This window comes from Pseudochaenichthys georgianus, chromosome 14 (genome assembly GCF_902827115.2).
Source record: "Pseudochaenichthys georgianus chromosome 14, fPseGeo1.2, whole genome shotgun sequence".
Taxonomy (NCBI): domain Eukaryota; kingdom Metazoa; phylum Chordata; class Actinopteri; order Perciformes; family Channichthyidae; genus Pseudochaenichthys; species Pseudochaenichthys georgianus.
In genome coordinates, this window is record NC_047516.1 from 11,360,035 (window position 1) to 11,381,703 (window position 21,669).

Consider the following 21,669-nt stretch of genomic DNA (forward strand, 5'->3'; position numbering starts at 1 on the left):
CTGTATGTGTAATAAAGGTGTGTGTAGTCATCACCTCAATCATTTATTTGTCATAATAATAATAATTGTTATTTCTCATTTTCATTTTAACCAAATGTTTTGGAAATATATAAGTAAGCTAAAAAGGGGGTACTGTTCTTTAGGACTATTTTTTCCTGCAACAATTTAAGATTTCTCTTAGGCAGTCAAAAATTGCTGCCTATAGGTAATTATACTGTGATTTTTTAAAATATTAAATACATATATATTTTAAAGAAGCAGATGAGCATCAACCACATTTAAAAAAAAACGCAAATAAATGTAAGTATTTTGAAAGCATCGACACCTTCTAAGCTGATAAAGTATTTTAAACTTAGTGACCTGCAAATACCTCATATCAAGAAGACTGTTTGGGAGAGATAGTCATTGTTTATTTGAGGGTACTGCTTTTAGAACGTTCATCATAACTAATTGTGACTCTAAAAGTGCTGAGTCTTTGTGTTGGTCAAACAGCACAAAGTCCTCTGCAGTACCTCTGCCGGCCAGCGGGGTGCATTAGTGTTCTGCTGTTAAAACACTATCTGGTTTAGGGGGATTTGTGTGGGCGAGTGTGTGACAGATAACACACAAGCAGCAAGAGGAAATGACGGCCAGGTTTAAGTGATGTGGCCCTGTGTCTATCGGCTGACTGAGTAGGTAAGAGAAGGAGAGGGAGGTAGGGTAGGAGGGAGAGAGTAAAGAGGGAAAAATACGAAGATTGTGGCTGAGTCACTGCTACAGGAGCAATGACACGCAAATGACTGCTGGAATAATATCAGAACAAGCTCAAAACGCTTTATTCACTATGACATTTTGACAGCAGCAATGTGGGGAATTAGTTTGTGAAACTGCAAGATGAAAAAAACATTTGTGCGTATTCAAGCTTCAACCCCCCTCAGAGTTAACATAAGTGTGTTTAACTATAGCCAAACACACTTATTCTAAAATGAGTCAGCCGCTCCTAATTAAGGGTTTAAATCTGTAATTACTTGCTTCATTGCTGAGATCAGAGTTGTAAAAATTCTCTTCATTGATTTTTAGTCAGAGAAGAGACATGAGTGCTCATCATCTCTACAGCACGTCCGCATGTTAAATCTGATTGATACATCTCTCTGCGATGTGGAATGTTTTTAATTAATTAAAACAGACTAATCCTCAAAATATGTAAAAAGGTATATGCTCATGGAAAAGTTCAGAAAACACACAACTAAACTGGTTGCTAAAGAAAGTGGTGGTCTGTGGTGAAATCCTCACCATCACATTCTGTATGCCAGTATTGTTTCTAGAAATATAAAAGGCTGATGATAACCTAACAAGAGCTGCACTACTGGTATTTTGTATACCAGCAATTGAGGGTGGAAGTTTACTACTACTTAAGTTTCACTTAATTCCGTTAATTACTTATTGTAATAAAGCATTTGAACATTCTTTTGTGTCCCATTTTCATTATTAAGTTGATGTATAAATGTATAGTATCTTAATTATTTAAAATATAAGGTGACTAAAAATGGCAACCGTATTTTCAGTTTTGGCAACCAAAAGCTGATGCCTGGTTGCCAGCCTGGCAACCACTTTTAAAAGTTAGCGTTGAGCGGCTTGAGCCCTGCTTAAGTCGTCTGCTATAAAGGTAGCTGTATTAAAACTTGCTCATTACATTTATTGCATTGTAATAATTTGGGAATGTATTCAAACTTAAACAAAGCTATTTGTTATTTAATAGGGATGCTCCGATCGCCAATTTCGGGGCCGATCGCCGGAATCAGTATTGGCCGATACCGATCGCCGATCCGATCAAGTGGGCGGGCCGAAATGGAAGATTTAAACATCACTTTAAATCTTCCATTTAGAGTGATGTTTAAAACTCAGTTAATGGGGCTCAGTTAATGGCGCTTCCACAAACAACAATCAACTTAATTATTACTTTCAAATGATGTACATTATTCAAGTTTACATTCACTTTGGATAATAACACGGGAGAAATGAGCGGAAGCGCTCTCTTTTCCGCTCTCTTTTCCACTCTCCCTCTCTCTCTCCCCCTCTCTCTCCCTCCTGACAGCATCTCATGCAGCTCACTGATCCAGTAATGAGTGACCCGACAGTGAAGAATAAATATATTTATAACTAGTTTAGCTTGTTCCAGAGGTAGATCAAATAGCTAAGTAGGTCTAACTCTTGTGTGTTTGGCTCCGCTCACCGGTCCGTCACAGCAGGTGGAGCTGCAGGATTTCTGCTTCACACACGTTGCATTCCGCTATTTTACTGTCTTTTTCGGACACCTTGAAATACTGCCAGACCGGTAAAGTCATTTTGGCGAGCTTGTTTTGCCGCACACAGAGAAAAGTGTCATGTATTTTACGTCATGCGATCGGCTCTCGCGATCGGCATGTTTAGAGAGCACCGATCGATCGGTAGAGAGTGAGTATCGGCCGATCTCGATCGGTGACCGATCGATCGGAGCATCCCTATTATTTAACCCTAAAACCTTTGGATGTAGGTTAAAAATATGACAGGTTAGACTTTTCTCCTAAAAAGTCAAAGTGATTAAGACAACATGCCAGTGAAGTTGGGGGTTAAAATAAATATTTGACCAATCTTGATAACCGTTTTTACACCAAGTACTTTTAATATGCACGCATTAGCACATGCTACTTTTGATTATTAACAATTTGTTCTTTCAGCATGCAAACAGGCCACCTGCTTAATCCATATTTACCTTTTTTTGTCTTGGGTCCGTTTTTCTGAGAGTCATCGTCGCCGTTCTTCTCCTCTCCAGAGTCGTCCGACTTGGCCTTCAGGTTCTCCTTGCTCTCCTCGTTGCTCTCCCTCTTCTCCTTCGACTCCTTCTTGACTGTCGTCGGCTTCTTAGGAGCCTGCAGAGGAAACAGTCAGACATTTAGAATAGAGCTGGAGAAACAGTTCAATCTTTCACAGGAGACTGAAGACCTATTCAAACAAAACAAGAGTTATTGGAGAAATTGCACAAAACAATTTGGGGGTAATACACATTACTGGACATGACATTGATTTAAAATGGTGCCACAGATACAAAGTCGTACATATTCAGTTATTTTCCCATTCTGCAAAATGAAATCCAAGCTTAACACCATATATTTTGTTGGTTAAACATGCACATAACAATAACGGTCATGCTATGGACCGCTCGCTTAACCCCTCCCCCATCAAGTGAATATATTTCTATGCTAGTTATGTCAAGCTTCTTAGCATGCTAAAGCAGTTGGCATAGAGCTCTGATGAGATATACTTGATATCCTAGGAGGCTTTATAGCTGCATAACAGTTATAACACAATATCTCATGTCTGTACTGGCCTACAACAGGCCTTATTAAGACCCAACAAGTCAGACTACGTTGCCCAGGGTCAGTGTTTGTGACTTTTAGTTTTGTTTGTTTATTTGCTTGAATGCTGAGATCAGAGTTGTGAAAAATTCTCTTCATTGTTTTTTTAGTCAGAGAAGAGACATGAGTGCTCATCATCTCTACAGCACGTCTGCAGGATAACTCTCCTGGCAACCAAGGATGTTTTTAATCATTTAAAATAAATGTTTTAACCGTTACTATTTCTGGTACTGAACTGGTAACTAAAATAAGTTAATGTTCACAGTTGTCATTTAAGATAGATCTTTTGTCTACCTCTTTGAAATCAAAGACAGATGGTTTCAATAGGTCCAATGACTTGTGTGTGGTAAATCTGCATAGCAACAGTTATTAAGTGATTGGGTGGGGCTTAGCGAACAGTCAACTGTTGCAAAATACATAACGTTTCTTTAGTGAAAGAACGTTATCCGAGCATATGAAGCACCGGAAAATATAACATCACATATTTCTATATGTTACTAGTATGCAACCGACATCAATCCAGCATTTAAAGTCTGTGGAAAAAACCCCTAAATAAATAAAAATAAATTATTCCAATGAGGAAAAATCTATAAATAAAACTGAGATTAAAAGTATTAGGTCAATTAAAATCTTTGAGAAAAGTGTGTCTTTTGTTCGGTCACATTATATTTGATATCAAGTAGGGCTGCACAATATACCGTGTCGTGGTGATATTCACATCGCAGGACGTGCGATTTTTTTTATAATTCTTTAATATATATATATTTTTTAGGACGTGCGATATTAAGTAGGAAAATTAACTCAAACATGTCATGTTACAATTATTTTTGCTGCTTGCTACAAAAGGAAAACTCGCGCGGCTCTCATGTCAGGGGTACTTGAGTGAGTGACATGCAGGCTCTGCATGCACAGCAAACCACCAATCACAATCAAATCGCCAAAGCAAACGGACCCGGTGATTAAAGGTAAAAACACTGAATAAAGTAGTTTCATGTGTTTCTCCAGGGCAGTGCGGCGCTGCTAACCGAGCTAGCTCAGCTTGTTGCTCTGATAACTTAAGATCCAGACGTCCGTGACTAAAATCCTTCATCCGGTTAAATATAGTTAGAAAAAGACTAATTGTATAGCATTAAAGTTCAAGAAAGGATGGTTTGCTGACAGAAAAAACTGTCTTTTCTTCAATTCCTGTATGTTTTCATATCGCAATATATATCGCACAATGTCAGTTTTTTTCAATATCGTGCAGCCCTAATATCAAGTAATAGCAGTGTCCACTAACCCGCAGTCACGGGCAGACTGGTGAATCGCCTTATCTTTTTCTCACAGAACTGATATCTCAGTTTATACAAATCAAACAGAGTTCGGACACGTGTGTGCTACAGCAGCTCAGCTATCACTAACGCTCATATATGCAAAGTTTGATACTACTGAGGGGTTTGCATAGAAGTCATGCAAAGCGTTTTACTCGAGGAGTAACTAACTAGAAGTTCGACACATTTCAAGCAGCAATAAACTCTGTCCACACCTGCTGTGACCTGCTTGGTCTTGAAAGTATAAAATCATCAACTTATCTGTTCACTCTGAACTCAAGGACCCACTTCAAACATGCAGTAACTTTCTTAATACCTTTGTTAAACCAATGTCTCAATAAAGCCTAACCTTAAGGGAAGCAAGCCCTTTTGCGCAAATTATAACCTTTATGAAATATAGTGGCTTTACAATGATTTTGATTTGACTGACATCAAATGAGTTTAGAAAGCTGAATATTACACCTACAATTACTAGGGATGCACGATATTGGTTTTTTGAAACCGATACCGATAACTTCCTGCTTCTCAAGACCGATACCGATAACCGATAATAATATAATATATATATTAAATGTACCTGTAGTTTTTGCACACCTGGTGGTAAAAAAAAGACTAGTAGTGAGCAAATGACAAATCAGGTTGGAAGTATTATAGCTCGTTGCCTTTTTCCCTCCTCGTGGAACTTTTTTTTGTTAATACAAATGGCAAGCGAACTATCTAACTCTGAAATGTTGAAATAGTCCCATACTACCGACGACATGTTTGTTTACTGTCCTGGCTTCACGGCCGCACACCATTTACTTCACAGCCAGGCATGAGTTAGGGAGCGCTGGATTTGTGAAAAACTCCCCTCTTCCTAAACCACTATACCACAGTACTGGCAAAACGGGAGGAGCCGAGTGAAAAACAAGCGCCCCTCATCCCAATCCACCCACACCGCAGTATTTGTTAATTTTTTTGTACCCAAAAAATATATTGTATATTATCGGGGCTATTAATACTGTTATCGGGTTTATCGGGATGACGTCATAATTCCTAATATCGGCCCGATAATTATCGGCCCGATAATTATCGTGCACCACTAACAATTACATTTAATTTTAATTAATTTGGGCCCTCGTTTGTGTTATTCTCAATACTATTTTTTATAAAGTTTGTGTGCTGGTTCAGGCCATCAAATACAAAATAAATTAAAAACATAATTTCCAAAAGAGTCAACACTCCAGTTTAAGAAAGTACAATTGTGGGAAATGGTGAAAAAATTCGTTTTTTGGTATGGATTTTTGATGGTGTGATGCACATGGCCCCTAGAAATAAGCCTTTTTGACATGGAGACTTATTAGGTCAAATAAACTAATAAAACCCTCCTTTGAATAACGTGGGATGACCAAAGCATTGAGTGTGCAGGGTGGACATTGCAGTGTCAACTAGGGATGTCAGAAACTGACCATGATCAAAATCGAATAGCCCTGGCGAATAATAATCGATTATTCGACAGCGCGCCCCCCCCCCCCCCCCCCCTCCCGGGAGAGAAAAAAAGGGCTGCTGTTAACGTCGGTCTTTACAGCGAAATTGTGCCAAAACTTGACTCCCCCCCACCCCCCCCTTCACTGGAGAACTGCGCTAAAACAGCTGATCACAACGTTCACACTCTGTGGTCATGAAGTACTCCACTTGCATTTGACTTCATTTGCACTTGTCAGTTTGAAGTAGTTCCACGAGGAACTCTTCTTTCCTTTGTTCATCTTTAGTTGTGTTCTCACTCCAATAAATCAATCGCACGTGTAACGGAGAGGGGGGGGGGGTCGGTGTGTAGCAGCGCAGCGAAGGGCTGCGCTGAGTGCAGCAGTCTGCACTCTGCGCAGCCTGCGCTGCAGGCTTCCTCCAAGTTTACAGTAAAACAAACTGGTGGTGTGACCAATGGCCATTTACAATTATTAATACTATTACTATTATTAGCATTAGTCTATATTTTGGTTGAAACTAAAAAAAAAAAGAAGAATTTTCGATTATGGAGACAGTAACGAATATTCGAATAATTGAATAATCGCTGGCATCCCTAGTGTCAACGTTATCAAGCTAGGCTAATTCATTCATTCTCCTGACTTTTTGTAATCAATTTGACTTTAAGCCGGTTTTAACTAACTATGACATCGTTTTATGTTTCTTTGTGTGGTGCATCATCTTTTAGCAGCAGGTTTCACAGGCTGCAGGTGAAACTTACAGTGGATCTCCATGAGTCTCTGACCTGCTTGACAGTCGGCGGGCAGGACACCGTCCGTGTCACTGCCTCGATCTGAACAGAGGAAGGGAAGAGCAGTTTAGAGACAATGAGGTGGACCATGATGAACACACACACACACACACACACACACACACACACACACACACACACACACACACACACACACACACACACACACACACACAAACAATGAAGAAAATGTATTAACACTGATTTAAAGAAAAAGCTCTTCTGTTAGTAGTTCAAAATGGACGTGACATAAACCTTCAATATTTAGGGACTGTTCCGGCACTTTAGCAAGTGTTACAAATCCTTTCAAGCCTCTGCAGTTATAATCTCTTAATTTTGTATAATGGCTGGACTAAAAAAACGTTATTGCCTCTTCAAAAGCTTGCATTTGTAGTGCTGCTCTTCTCCAACAACCCAAGGACCATACACTACTTCCTGTTGTCATCAAACAATATAAAAGCCAAATGGATGCTACAAAAGCCGTGGAAGATAAAAGCATCTGCTGTTCTAGGTCCACTAAGCTCCCTCAGGGTTTTATAAAGTACATCCCATATCATCTCAGGCTGCTGCCACACGAGGACGAAAACGGTTGTTTGCGTTACTGTTTAGTGTCATATAGACCGTTCGGCCACACGAGGACGACCGAATACGGCACTAAACGACTGAGGAAACGATAACGGGTCCCAAGGTGGATAGAAAGGCATACGCAACGCTCTGGGGGGGTCCAACGGCTCCGTGTGTACGCCCTATACGATCATTTTCTGATAATGATGAGGCAATAGCCCCGCCTCTCCCCACCTCTGCTGCTCACCCCCGCGTCAAAGTAAACTGCACACTGAATTCAGATTATTTATCTTTCTCTCGATATGGACCTAAACGCGAGTGAAGTATAATCTGACAGGACGGAGACACGCAGCTCTGCTCACCTGCAGCTCCTCCCGCTGCAGCAAAACACACACTTCAAGTCAGATCATCACCCTTAGCTATTTTAATTACCTCTCAAACTACCTAAACTAGTTATAAATATGTTTATTTTTACTGTCGGCCGGGTCACTGATTACTGGATGAGCTGCTGCATGAGACAGACACTGACGCTGTCCGAAGAGAGGGAGGAAAAAGAGAGGCTCCGTGTATTTTATTATTATATTATATAGAGTCGTTATTCATTTGTTTTAAAGCTCAATAAATAACAAAGAAGACCTTTGACCGGCACTTTTATAATTTTGTCCGGAAGATTTAAACTTTAATACACGTTGACTGGCAAAAAACTCTGCCCGGTTCCCTCGGCCCCCACCGCGGAAAATAAACAGAAGGGCAACCATGACAACCATGCTTATTCGCTGCTTTTGTGGAGGAAGTTACAGCGCCACGTACAGGCTCCTGCATATGTACTGCAGCTTCTCCAGCGGATGGAGCTAAACGGAGCGGTCTCGTGTGGACAGACACTATCCGGATAACTATTGCGTGTGGACGGAAGCTTTTTTGCTATTGCATTTGCGTTAATCCTATGCGTTTAGCCGTTTTTGTCCTCGTGTGGCCGCAGCCTCAGTGGCTAAATGGCTAATGTGTCCTTACATGAAGAGGAGGAAACATTACTGTGATTTATTGCTTTAGATTTTGGACAGAAAGGAATAATATAAATTTAGTGAGGACGGAGGTGTGTGAAGTGACAGAAATGAGCCATTAGATTAGAAGAGTGTTTATAGTTCAGGTGTGAGGGTTTTTCATGACTCAATAAAGAAATGTGGTGTAATGGTTGAGGAAATGTTGATGGCACTGCTAAGAACAGAGGGTTGCTGATTCATTCTCCTTCTGCCACAGGAAGCCACTGATGAAACTTCTGTTACAGTCTCCTATCATCTGCCGAAACACCAACCGTAAAAAGAAACAAAAACTATAGTGACAATGATTTTACTCTGGACACAAAACAGACAACAAAATGGGTCGAAGACATCACAACACTGCAGTCTGCACTGAACTCAGACTTCTTATTAAAAATGTTGGAAGCAGCCCATTTGATTTGTCTCAAACTGTTACTTGTATTTTGCACTGAACCTCTAAGGTGGTTAGTATTGAGCTTAGCATAGAGCTCTGATGAGATATACTTGATATCCTAGGAGGCTTTATCGGTCCGATATTAGGAATTATGACGTCATCCCGATAAACCCGATACAAGTATTACCGGTAATAGCCCCGATAATATACAATATATTTTTTGGGTGAAAAAAAGGAAAAAAATACTGCGGTGTGGGTGGATTGGGATGAGAGGCGCTTGTTTTTCACTCGGCTCCTCCCGTTTTGCCAGTACTATGGTATTAGTGGTTTTGTTTTTCACAAATCCAGCACTCCCTTCTCATGCCTGGCTGTGACGTAAATGGTGTGCGGCCGTGAAGCCAGGACAGTAAACAAACACGTCGTCGGTAGTATGGGACTATTTCAAAGTTTCAGAGTTAGATAGTTCGCTTGCTATTTGTATTAACAAATGCAATGCAGAAGTTCCACGAGGAGGGAAAAAGGCAACGAGCTATAATACTTCTAACCTGATTAGTCACCTGAAACATCGCCATCGCTACGATGGTGTGTTAAAAGCGTACGAAGACGCCTGCGCTGCTAAACTAGCGGCGAATCCAAAGTCAGCTGCAAAGGCACCGGGGCTTTTACCTATCGACGAGGCTTTTGAAAAAGGCAAGAACTTTATTTGGGAAAATAAATATGGTCACTTTGAAGAGTCAAAACTGTTCTTGGCTTTGTTTTGTTCATAGCAGTAATGCTCATGTCATTTGCTCACTTAGTCTTTTTTTTACCACCAGGTGTGCAAAAACTACAGGTACATTTAATATATATATATATATTATATTATTATCGGTTATCGGTATCGGTCTTGAGAAGCAGGAAGTTATCGGTATCGGTTTCAAAAAACCAATATCGTGCATCCCTAGTAATAACACAATATATCGTGTCTGTACTGGCCTACAACAGGCCTTATTAAGACCTTTACAACAAGTCAGACTACGTTGCCCAGGGTCAGTGTTTGTGACTTTTAGTTTTGTTTGTTTATTTGCTTGAATGCTGAGATCAGAGTTGTAAAAAAATATCTTCATTTTTTTTTTGTCAGAGAAGAGACATGAGTGCTCATCATCTCTACAGCACGTCTGCAGGATAACTCTCCGGGCAACCTAAGCTGGTTTTAATCATTTAAAATAAAACAGTCAAACCTGATTTTTTTAAAATTAGTTAATGTTCACAGTTGTCATTTCAGATAGATCTTTTGGTTACCTCTTTGAAATCAAAGACAGATTGATTCAATAGGTCCAATGACTTAATGTAATAAATTACACTCATGACAATGATGTGTGTGTGTGTGTGTGTGTGTGCGTGCGTGCGTGCGTGTGTGTGTGGTAAATCTGCATAGCAACAGTTATTAAGTGATTGGGTGGGGCTTAGCGATCAGCCGACTGTTGCAAAATACATAACGTTTCTTTAGTGAAAAAACGTTATCCGAGCATATGAAGCACCGGAAAATATAACATCACATATTTCCAACGTCAATGCAGCATTTAAAGTCTGTGGGGAAAAAAACCTAAATAAATTATTCCAATGAGGAAAAATCTATAAATAAAACTGTTGGATTAAAAGTATTAGGTAAATTAAAATCTTTAAGAAAAGTGTGTCTTTTGTTCGGTCTCATTATAATTGTTAAAAGGTGGTTAGTGTTGTTGGAACTAAAAATAATTCGATTCATCTGTCAATATGTCCGATTTAATCGCTTTGTCGTCGACCAACTTTTCTCAAGCTTGAAATATCTGTTTAAACAAATGTTCCAACCCCAAATGTAATGTACCCAAACCCATGTAAAGCAGAACAGCCACAAGCCGAAAATTATTTAACAGAATCAATGTATGCATTTTATTGCATGAAATCTCAAGTCTAACTTTAAAACTCTTAAATACAACCTAATCGAAAACCCCTCCTTACCAAAGTTCATTTCCCAGTGTGAATAATGTGAGGAATTCAGCAGCTGATTGACACCTCTAAGTGTTACGTGGTGGACAGTGAACTCCAGCCCCTAAGAATAGCAGCAGCAGCAGCACCACCACCACTGATCCAGGTCTGGTTTATTGAAGGGGGATCCCTAAAAAGGGCATCCCTTCCCAGGCCTCAGTCACCGTATCTGAACCCCTCCCCACCTATGATTTCTGCCACCGAAGCCACCGGTTATTCCTGGCTCTAACTATGTGACCCACATTTTACTGTAAGGGGACAAGCAGCTCTCCCTCATGTTCGTCCAGAACTAGCTGGGGAGGTTACCGGGGTCAATCTCCCGCTGGCACACTATAGCCCAGCGATCAGAAATAGAAAGGGGCTCCGAGGAGTGACTGACTACTGCTGCTACTGTAAGGCGACAAATTAAACGCATCCTCACAGGAACAACAGCTGTAGGGTTCGAGAGAATAGGGATAAAGGGAAGGGGGTCAGTATGTTGGACGTGTGTTGAGTGTGTACACAGTAGTAGAGCTTATATCGGCAGGTGTTTAAGGCTTTAAGCTTTTCTTACATCAACCAAGGGTCAATTAGACAGCCGGCCATGTGCAATGAGGAGAAAACAGTTTGCAATAATTGTTTCATTAAAGATTGTTCTATTGAATCCTTTTCTTTATTTATTTGAATGTTAGAAAATTGAAAAGATGCCACATCACAGGCCTAAGGGACATTTTTAAATGTTTGGTCTGATGAACAACAACCCCCTAAGGTTGTTGAGTTACTTATTGGATGAAAAGCCACAAACATGCAGCACTGAGGACACAGAGTCGGGCCAGCAGGAGCAGGCTGCTCTGTCTGGATGTGCCGTTTAGCTGCTGTGTAATTACAGCCAAAACCACTAATACCCATTGTCAAAAAAGACACACATCCACTACAGCAAAGTGCATCAGCCCCCCCTGAAAGGTTGCTAAATATTATAATTTGGGACTAGAAACCACTAAGATTTTCTTTTTCTAAACACCTCACTGTTGTTGCTTATGTTGGACAAGATCTTTAAGGATTTCTTCCCAACAGTACTCCACAACACTAGTTTAAACTTAATTCTGTATGAAAGCATACATTCATATACAACACTATCACATTGCTGGAGATCAATAGTATCATGATATTTGATTTTGTTATGATCACCCATCTCAAGTGTGTCCTGCAGACATGAGATGGATATTGATGCCTATTGTCCATTCACTTTAAGGCAGAGACTCTCAATCACATGTCCTGGCCAGGCTGGTTCAAAGTTGATAGATGCACAACAATCATAGGATAACATAACTATTGGACTTTAGGCTTCTTTAACACTGCTCAAACAAATGTGTATAAAAGAAAAAATCGAGTAAGTACAAATGAGAATCTAAAATGAGCTTAGGAGATCGTTAGCCCCCAATCAGCAAATATTGAAATAGTCGAGTGGTTTAAGTCCCTAACAGACACCACCCTCATGTCATCAGTGTTTCCTCTACAATGCACATCTACTAACCTGTGAGTCAACACTTCTCAAACAAACAAAAACACCCACCTGCATGTCTTTAGTTGCAATCTCCCCTGGAGTCGGCCAGTTAGTGGCGTCGCCAAAGTCTCCAACCTGATGAACAAAGACACAAAGCTGTATTAGCAGGCGTGTCATAACCTGAGATGTTAGCTCAGGTTAATGAAGAGAGGTGACTCTGTCCAAGACCTTCAGAGCGGATATACAGGGTGAAAATTCATCTTTACCGCATATTTCTCTTTTGTTTCTGTAACACTGCACCTTTTTCAGTGTGTCATAAAACTGTGTGGTGAAGGCGGAGTTTAAGACCCTGAAATACAACAGCAGCGAGTCTTGCAATCAAGGTAGGAAGTTGTGAATGAAACACTTTGTGGAGACTTTGTTTGCTTCATCTGCCGGGCCATTTGCATTCGAAGAAGTAGGGAGGGGCGTTAATACACAGCTTGAGGCCTGACAGATAAATACCATGACTCTGTCTGAACATACCTTCAGTGAGCTGTGATAAAGCTCTAAGCTAATGAAAATGTTCCGTTTGAGGTTGTATTGTGTCTTTATAACATATATACTTAAAACAGATATGGTGTTATATTAACATACAGTCTTTTAATTCTCACAAGACCTGTAATCCTATAGCCGTTTTGGTGACTCGCAAAAGATCAACCTGGGAGTTTCTAACACTCAATGAAGCATTACTGAATGTTTAGAGTAGAATGTCTAAACCGTTTATATCCACCAGTACATGTACATGCATCCACAGTACACACACAGAATATTACCTTTCCTCCGCGTCTGGCTTTGGGTGGATTCCCTGCTCTCACCACCTTGGCCGGCCCAGTAGACTCTGTGAAAACACAACGATGGTCACATTACAACCAGCTCTGCATACAGGCACACATGAGCCTCTGGCAACATAAATGATTGGAGAGGAAAGCAGGAAAAGAACAAAATATACTAGTTTTCTTGTCACACGTCAAAATAAATCAATAGCCTTTCTTTGGTTGTTTATCCAGATATTTTTTGCATTGCCAACTCTTGTACCAGCTTTTACATTTCTTACCGTTTAATTAACTAGATCCTTGTTAGCGACGTAGTATTTGCAACACCGAGAACAGAAGCACGGTTTCATTACAAACATGTGTATGTATTCAGGAGCCCAGGATAACATCTGTGTAGCAAAACAGGAACCTATGGGACTGAACAATAAACCAGTGTATTGAATAATAAATATGAAACACTGAACTTAGATATACTTCTTTAAATCATTTCAATTTGTGTTGAAACAGAAAAACCTTCAGAATAAATGAGAATTTGACTGAGAATAGTTTTATTTTCTCCATTGCTTGATCCATCGTTGTCAATACAACCCTAATGGAAACCCTTTCTCTCGGTCTGTAGAATCTTCTTATGTATTTTTCTTCCTGAATAATAAATACAAAAGTTAAAACTATTCAGTTTACCATCATGTCAGACACAGACAATAATGCACTGTGACATCTGGGGAACTAAAACCAAGTAATAATTAAAAGTAATTAGGGATGCACGATATTGTTTTTTTGAAACCGATAACTTCCTGCTTCTCAAGACTGATACCAAAAAAAAAATTACGCCACTAATTATTTTAACGCATGTGTATTTTTTTACCTTGGCCGCCCTTGTAATTTCAGAGCGCATCGAGTTTAAAATACCATCTACAAGCTGATGCTGACAGCCCCGCTCCTGCCGCCCGCTTGTGGCAGACCACACTTCCACGCTCACCGGCAGGCACCGACTGGCCATCTGGAGGACCGGGAGGGTGTGTGTATGTGTGGCCCGAGCGAGAGAGAGACCTTACGTGCATTGTTGTTGTTAGCATCTGGTGCTAGCTAGCTGCGCTAACGGATATAAGGAGCTGTTTAAATGAAAACAGAGGAGCGACATTGTACGAAAAGTCAGCACACACACACACACACACACACACACACACACACACACACACACACACACACACACACACACACACACACACACACACACACACACACACACACACACACACACACACACACACACACACACACACACACACCACACACACACACACACACACACACACACACCACACACACACACACACACACACACACACACACACACCACACACACACACACACACACACACACACACACACACACACACACACACACACACACACACACACACACACACACACACACACACACACACACACACACACACACACACACACACACACACACACACACACACACACACACACACACACACACACACACACACAGTATTGTATTATTGTCTTCGTACGCTTTTAACACACCATCGTAGCGATGGTGATGTTTCAGGTGACTGATCAGGTTCGAAGTATTAGGGAGCGCTGGATTTGTGAAGAACTCCCCTCTTCCTAAACCACTAATACCACAGTACTGGCAAAACGGGAGGAGCCGAGTGAAAAACAAGCGCCCCTCATCCCAATCCACCCACACCGCAGTATTTTTTTCTTTTAACCCAAAAAATATATTGTATATTATCGGGGCTATTAATACTGTTATCGGGTTTATCGGGATGACGTCATAATTCCTAATATCGGACCGATAATTATCGGGCCGATAATTATCGTGCCGATAATTATCGTGCATCTCTAAAAGTAATGCTTAAAAATGTACTTGCAGCAGAATCACATTTGATTGGTTCGGGCCCTGCACACAACAAAGTTCAACCTATAACGCAGGAAATGAGCTAACAAATGAAATTAAAATATCCTGCACTGATGTATCTGGGAATGCATCATTATATTCATTGAAATAGAGATAACTGTGGGAGGTTTTCATGATACACAGAATAGTTTAGATCTAGAGGGAACAATGTAAGCTTACACTAATTAAATGTTACGTATGAACCGTGTGATATGCAGAGATCAAATTGTTCCTGCGACTATTTTTGTGTTTACACAAGACACAGAACTTTCTTTATATGTGGAGCAGATGTTTGCTGCAGTGTGTTCACATGTCAGAGCTTCTTCATCATTGGGTTATAACAATTCTCCCCATTCCTGAGAGAAGAAGGTTTATCAATAACAAAAGGCCTGGACAGGCGATACTGACAGAACCTGAATGTCTTGATTGGCTTTGACAAGTACTTCTCTAAAGGAAGCAACACCAGCATATTGTTAACTCAACACATGAGGACTGTAGTCAGAAATGTTCTGTGGTTTAAGAGTTAAAGGTCCAGTGAAATCCTGGGGCCAGTGAGGGAGGCCTACTCTCATCTGCAGAGAGCATGACTGTACAACCACACTGAGAGCTCTGTTAGGCTGAAAAAAACACTTAACTGTACAGAAGCACAGGGAAATAAGGCTCTTAATGTTCTCCATGAACACAGAGTTAAGGAACAACGTAACAAGCCACAAAACTGTGTCCTAGTCTGAAACAAAAAGGTTTTGACCATCCGCACAGAGCTGCACTAAACTAAGTTTAGGTTGAATAATTTCTGCTCATTAATCTGGGTTTTTATTAGATGCATTTTATTCCTTTTTCTAAATATTGGCTGCATATTTGGTTTTACTCAAGCTTGATAAAACCGAGTCTAATGACTTTTGAGTACAACAAGAATATGAAATGCTTACAAAATGTTACCTCCCAGCATAAAAGCAGTATAGCAGCGACTTCATTTATATCTGCTGTCTATTGTTAAATGTAGCTACAGTTTTCAGCGCTATACCACTATATTGTAAATCTATGCCCATACGTAAGCAACAACATATACAGAAGCCCAGCAGGTCAAATGATGTCAGATGAGGAGTGGGTTACACAAGGTCTGGTAAACACACTTTCTACATTTCTACGATGAGTTATCTCCCATCCGGTCTCCAGGACATCCTCCGCGGGTGGAACCATGGTGAGGTCCAATTGGGAGCCCCAGCTTGACACAGCGCGGGGCTCCGCTCTTGCCGCACAGGGTCCCAGCCCGAAACGGCGTGGGGCTCCGGTTCAGCGGCTGTCGCTGTTGTTGAGCCCCAGTCTGACACAGCGCGGGGCTCAATCTCTGCAGCGGACGCCACCATGTCTTGATTGCCGGACGGCAAATCAGCGGACATGAGGGGGTCCTGTCCAGACAAGCTAGCTTGGCGTGCTAACCGTCGGCGGAGGCTCTTCATGGTGAAGCGGGTACAATGCCCGCACGAGCCGGGGTTATCGATAGCCTCCCGGGCGTGTTCCAGCCTGAGGCAGGACGAGCAGACCTGGTGTTAGTCTGTGCCTGAAATTTTAAACCCGCAGCAGCATAGCCGAGCCTCCGAGTCCCTGACTCCTCTGGCGTGAGGGAGAGAAGGGTCCATCTTCGATTGCCGGGGTGTCGGCGTGGAGTGGACGCGCTAGTAACAGGTACGTTACTGAAAAAAAAATCCAACCTTGCCGTTAGTCCGAAAGGAAAAAAGGCGACTGTGTAGATTTTACTCTTTAAAGAATATTAACTGGTGTGTTAATACCTTTTTTATCTCTGTCTCCTCTGGTGTGAGAGAGAGAAAAGAGAACGTCCTCTTTACCGTGGTGTCGGTGTGGAGGGAAGAACAAACTAGCAACAGGTATGTTACTAGCTTGAAGAAAAAATCAAACCTTACCGTTATTTCGACAGAAAGAACGGCGAGGCAGATTACAATATTAACTGGTGTGTTAATATTGCTCAGTATTCTTGCAAAGCCAAAAAGTAACCGGCAAGCGCCCGTCGACGACCGAATGTTCGCTTTGGGTTCAGTCTGTGGACCGTTAAGCTAGCCCGGTTACTGATAATTCGAGATGTGCTCTGAAGCGAGAAGAGGTGTTTGAATGACGCTGCGTCGTAGCGCAAGCTACTTAAAGGGTGGGTGGATTCCCTGACGTTGACGTCAAGATCACCAGCCAATCAGGATTGGCGTAATGAGATTGATGCTTCTGTTTGCATACGCGTTGAGGCGCATCCCATAGTGAGACATCGAACGGAGTGTTATGAATGAGAACTGTGATAGTGAGCACTTCTCCTTTGCCGAGATAATCCATCCCACCTCACAGGTGTGGCATATCAAGATGCTGATTAGACAGCATGATTACTGCACAGGTGTGCCTTAGGCTGGCCACAATAAAAGGCCACTCTAAAATGTTCAGTTTTATCACACAGCACAATGCCACAGATGTCGCAAGTTTTGAGGGAGCCTGCAATTGGCATGCTGACAGCAGGAATGTCCACCAGAGCTGTTGCCCGTGAATTGAATGTTCATTTCTCTACCATAAGCCGTCTCCAAAGGCGTTTCAGAGAATTTGGCTGTACATCCAACCGGCCTCACAACCGCAGACCACGTGTAACCACACCAGACCAGGACCTCCACATCCAGCATGTTCACCGCCAAGATCGTCTGAGACCAGCCACTCGGACAGCTGCTGCAACAATCGGTTTGCGTAACCAAAGAATTTCTGCACAAACTGTCAGAAACTGTCTCAGGGAAGCTCATCTGCATGCTCGTTGTCCTCATCGGGGTCTCGACCTGTCGTAACAGACTTGAGTGGGCAAATGCTCACATTCGATGGCGTCTGGCACATTGGAGAGGTGTTCTCTTCATGGATGAATCCCGGTTGTCACTGTTCAGGGCAGATGGCAGACAGCGTGTGAGGCATCGTGAGGGTGAGCGGTTTTCTGATGTCAATGTTGTGAATCGAGTGGCCCATGGTGGTGGTGGGGTTATGGTATGGGCAGGCGTATGTTATGGACGACGAACACAGGTGCATTTTATTGATGGCATTGTGAATGCACAGAGATACCGTGATAAGATCCTGAGGCCCATTGTTGTGCCATTCATCCACGACCATCACCTCATGTTGCAGCATGATAATGCACGGACCCATGTTGCAAGGATCTGTACACAATTCCTGGACGCTGAAAACATCCCAGTTCTTGCATGGCCAGCATACTCACCGGACATGTCACCCATTGAGCATGTTGGGGATGCGCTGGATCGGCGTATACAACAGCGTGTTGCAGTTCCTGCCAATATCCAGCAGCTTCGCACAGCCATTGGAGAGGAGTGGACCAACATTCCACAGGCCACAATCAACAACCTGATCAACTCTATGCGAAGGAGATGTGTTGCACTGCGTGAGGCAAATGGTGGTCACACCAGATACTGACTGGTTTTCGGACCCCCCCCCCCCCCCCCCAATAAAGCAAAACTGCACGTTTCAGAGTGGCCTTTTATTGTGGCCAGCCTAAGGCACACCTGTGCAATAATCATGCTGTCTAATCAGCATCTTGATATGCCACACCTGTGAGGTGGGATGGATTATCTCGGCAAAGGAGAAGTGCTCACTATCACAGATTTTTTCAGATTTGTGAACAATATTTGAGAGAAATGGTTATTTTGTGTATATAGAAAATGTTTTAGATCTTTGAGTTCATCTCATGAAAAATGGGAGCAAAAACAAGTGTTACATTTAAATTTTTGTTCAGTGTAGTTGCTAAATTCTAATTATAGCTGGCGATATTACGTGTCACCAACATCCAGACTCAAATCAAGGATCACCATCAACAAATCTAAGACTCTCAATCGGACTCAAAACAGAATCAGGATCCTGTATTCTCATGGTAGATCAAGTCTAAGGTATAAATGTCTTCCTGTGTTTTATGAACAGTAACCCTGGGGCATTAGCCGACCCCTGACCTCTAGCCACAACTAGGGTTTAGACATTTTTCTGTTCATGTGACCATTTCATCAGTTGGATTTAGATAAACCATTAAACCACTTGGGTTAGTATCAGCTACAACAAATATATTAGTTACGGCTAAATAAAGTAATTATCTAAATGTTACAATTATTCAGATATTCATTTATTAGCACTTGTGTAACCAGGTCTCAACAAAAAGATAAATAACTTCCACGCCAGAGGTAAATATATGATTACTCAACTAGTACTATAAGTATTATGACTTACACTGGCCTGTGACCAACCAGTATTACATTAAAAAGCTGATCAGGCATGTGTCCAGCATCTCATAACCCTCTTGAAAGGGAGTTAGTAACACAGTGCAAATATAAAGCAATATCTGGGTCACGTAAACAGATAGTTAATAGAAAAACTCATTGAATAAGCTTTTGCCTGGGCAAAAACTCTGTCTCTAAGTTAGGTTGAGGGATAAGCACAAATTCCTCAAGTATTTATCCACACTTATCTGCTTAGTTTGAACAGAAAGTGTGAACAACAGTAGTCTGAGCGTTTCTAACATCACACTGATGCTGCTTAGAGAGCATGACAGAGCATGTTTTATAGGCAAACACACACATTGTGTGGCAGACTTACAGTGTGACCATCAGGTAGGGCTGCAACAAACGACTAATTTGGAAATCGATTAATCTATCGATTAATGAAACGATTAATCGACTATTCGGACTATTACGCCTTGCACAATTTCTCAAACGCTCTTATTTAGCCATCAACTTTTAGATTTAGCTTGAGGTTGTTTTAGGCATGTGGAAACTAACAATGAAGACAATAAAGATGAATACTTGATTAAAAAATACATATATTATTAAATTAACTAAACACATTTTTAACAAAATTAACATTGCTTTTTATTTAAAGTAAATAAATAATATTTCACATCAAAAGAAACAACAGTGTTTTAACAAATCGTATTAAATAATGTGATGACAGAACTGTAAACAGAATAGCTGAAACTTTAACAAAATAAATAACTCGGTTACCTCTAATCATTAACCCATGTTTGTATAATTGAGTTAACTCCGTGTGTTGCTGCAAGCATACATAACACCTGACGTGGAAACGTTACTCGTGGATGGGGCTACAGAGCTACTAGAAAGACAGTCGAACCCGGTGCATTCCTCCGTCTGAATGTGGAGCACTTTTGCTAAATGTTTAGACAAATTGCTCGTGTTACCGCCCTTACATGCTAAACTCTCAGAGTCTCATTGCACTTTTGGCAACGAGCATTGTCGACATCGAGACGGGTAAAGTTTAACCACACCTCGGAGCGCGTTCACTCCGCCATCTCCTCCGTGTGTTGCTGCATGTAGCAGCTGCGTGTGTGTGTAAACTGCCCCGCCCCCTCGCACACAGACGGGGGAGAGAGATCTCGTCTGATCGAAAATACATCGACGCATTTGTTTGTCTTTTTGCATATTAGAAACTAGTTGGCGACACTAAGAATGCGATATAATGTTTTTGTAGCAATAATACATAACATATATTTTTTAAATGTCTCCAGTACCGATGAAAAGACCAATAACGTTGGAGCTTAACAGCACGTAAAACACACGTGATGACGCCACCAACGAATCGACGACTGACTTAGTTGGCAACTCATTTGGTAACCGATTTTAATCGATTGAGTCGATTAGTTGTTGCACCCCTACCATCAGGTATTACCTCAGATTTCTTCTGAAACCTTTCTTTGACAGTGGCTGACTTTCTGCCTCAAAGTCATGGCAGAGGACTATACCCTTCACATACAGTGTTCAACTCATTTCAATGTAACTATAATTTTATATTAGACAAGCATTTAAAGTCTGAATATCCCTTTTCAAGAAAACCCCCTGAATTGTAGGTATTATGTGTTAAAAGTTATCAAAATACAAAGTTGCAGCCTGTCTGTATTAGATAACATTTTAGAGTCCAAATATTTGTTATTTTCATTAAAGCTGTTAACATAACATCAAATGTGCTGCTTTAAAACCACTTCTTGAACATAACAGAACACGACAGACCATGAGCCATGCATTGAAAGTGACTCGGGACTCTAAATTGAGTTCTGTAGGTTGTCAACAACTGGACAAACGGTGGTTGTTCAATAATAAAACAGCAGGTTTGTCATTGTTGACATTTTGCTGATCAGCTGAGTCTTTCACCACGATTCCCCCCCACTGAGGGCAAGTATGCCTCTGCTCAGTGCATCAGATGGTATCAGATGATGGTTTAAGGTCAGAGTAGAGCCTCCCAGGGACAAGATGTCTTCCCCACTATAAGTGGCTGCTCCAAATAAAGTCACATTCAGCAGTGAATTCAGAAAATACCTTCTTCTGTGAAGTCTTCCTCTTTGCAGTCTTCCAGGATTTTAAATTCCAGGAAATGTTGCAAGCAAACTATTATATTTGCCTTTTTGTCAGCCCTCATCTTATTATTTTTGACAGTTTTAAAATGAATACAGGGGCTAAA

General features: G+C 41.3%; 1 protein-coding gene across 1 annotated transcript in view; it reads right to left on the minus strand.

Annotated features, from left to right (window-relative positions):
- The window catches only part of larp1 (La ribonucleoprotein 1, translational regulator), an 87,465-nt gene that overhangs the window by 35,511 nt on the left and 30,285 nt on the right, over positions 1-21,669 (minus strand). The window contains 4 exon segments of the mRNA XM_034098617.1: positions 2,732-2,888; positions 6,909-6,980; positions 12,493-12,558; positions 13,239-13,303. Coding sequence (XP_033954508.1) covers positions 2,732-2,888; positions 6,909-6,980; positions 12,493-12,558; positions 13,239-13,303 — 360 coding nt within the window.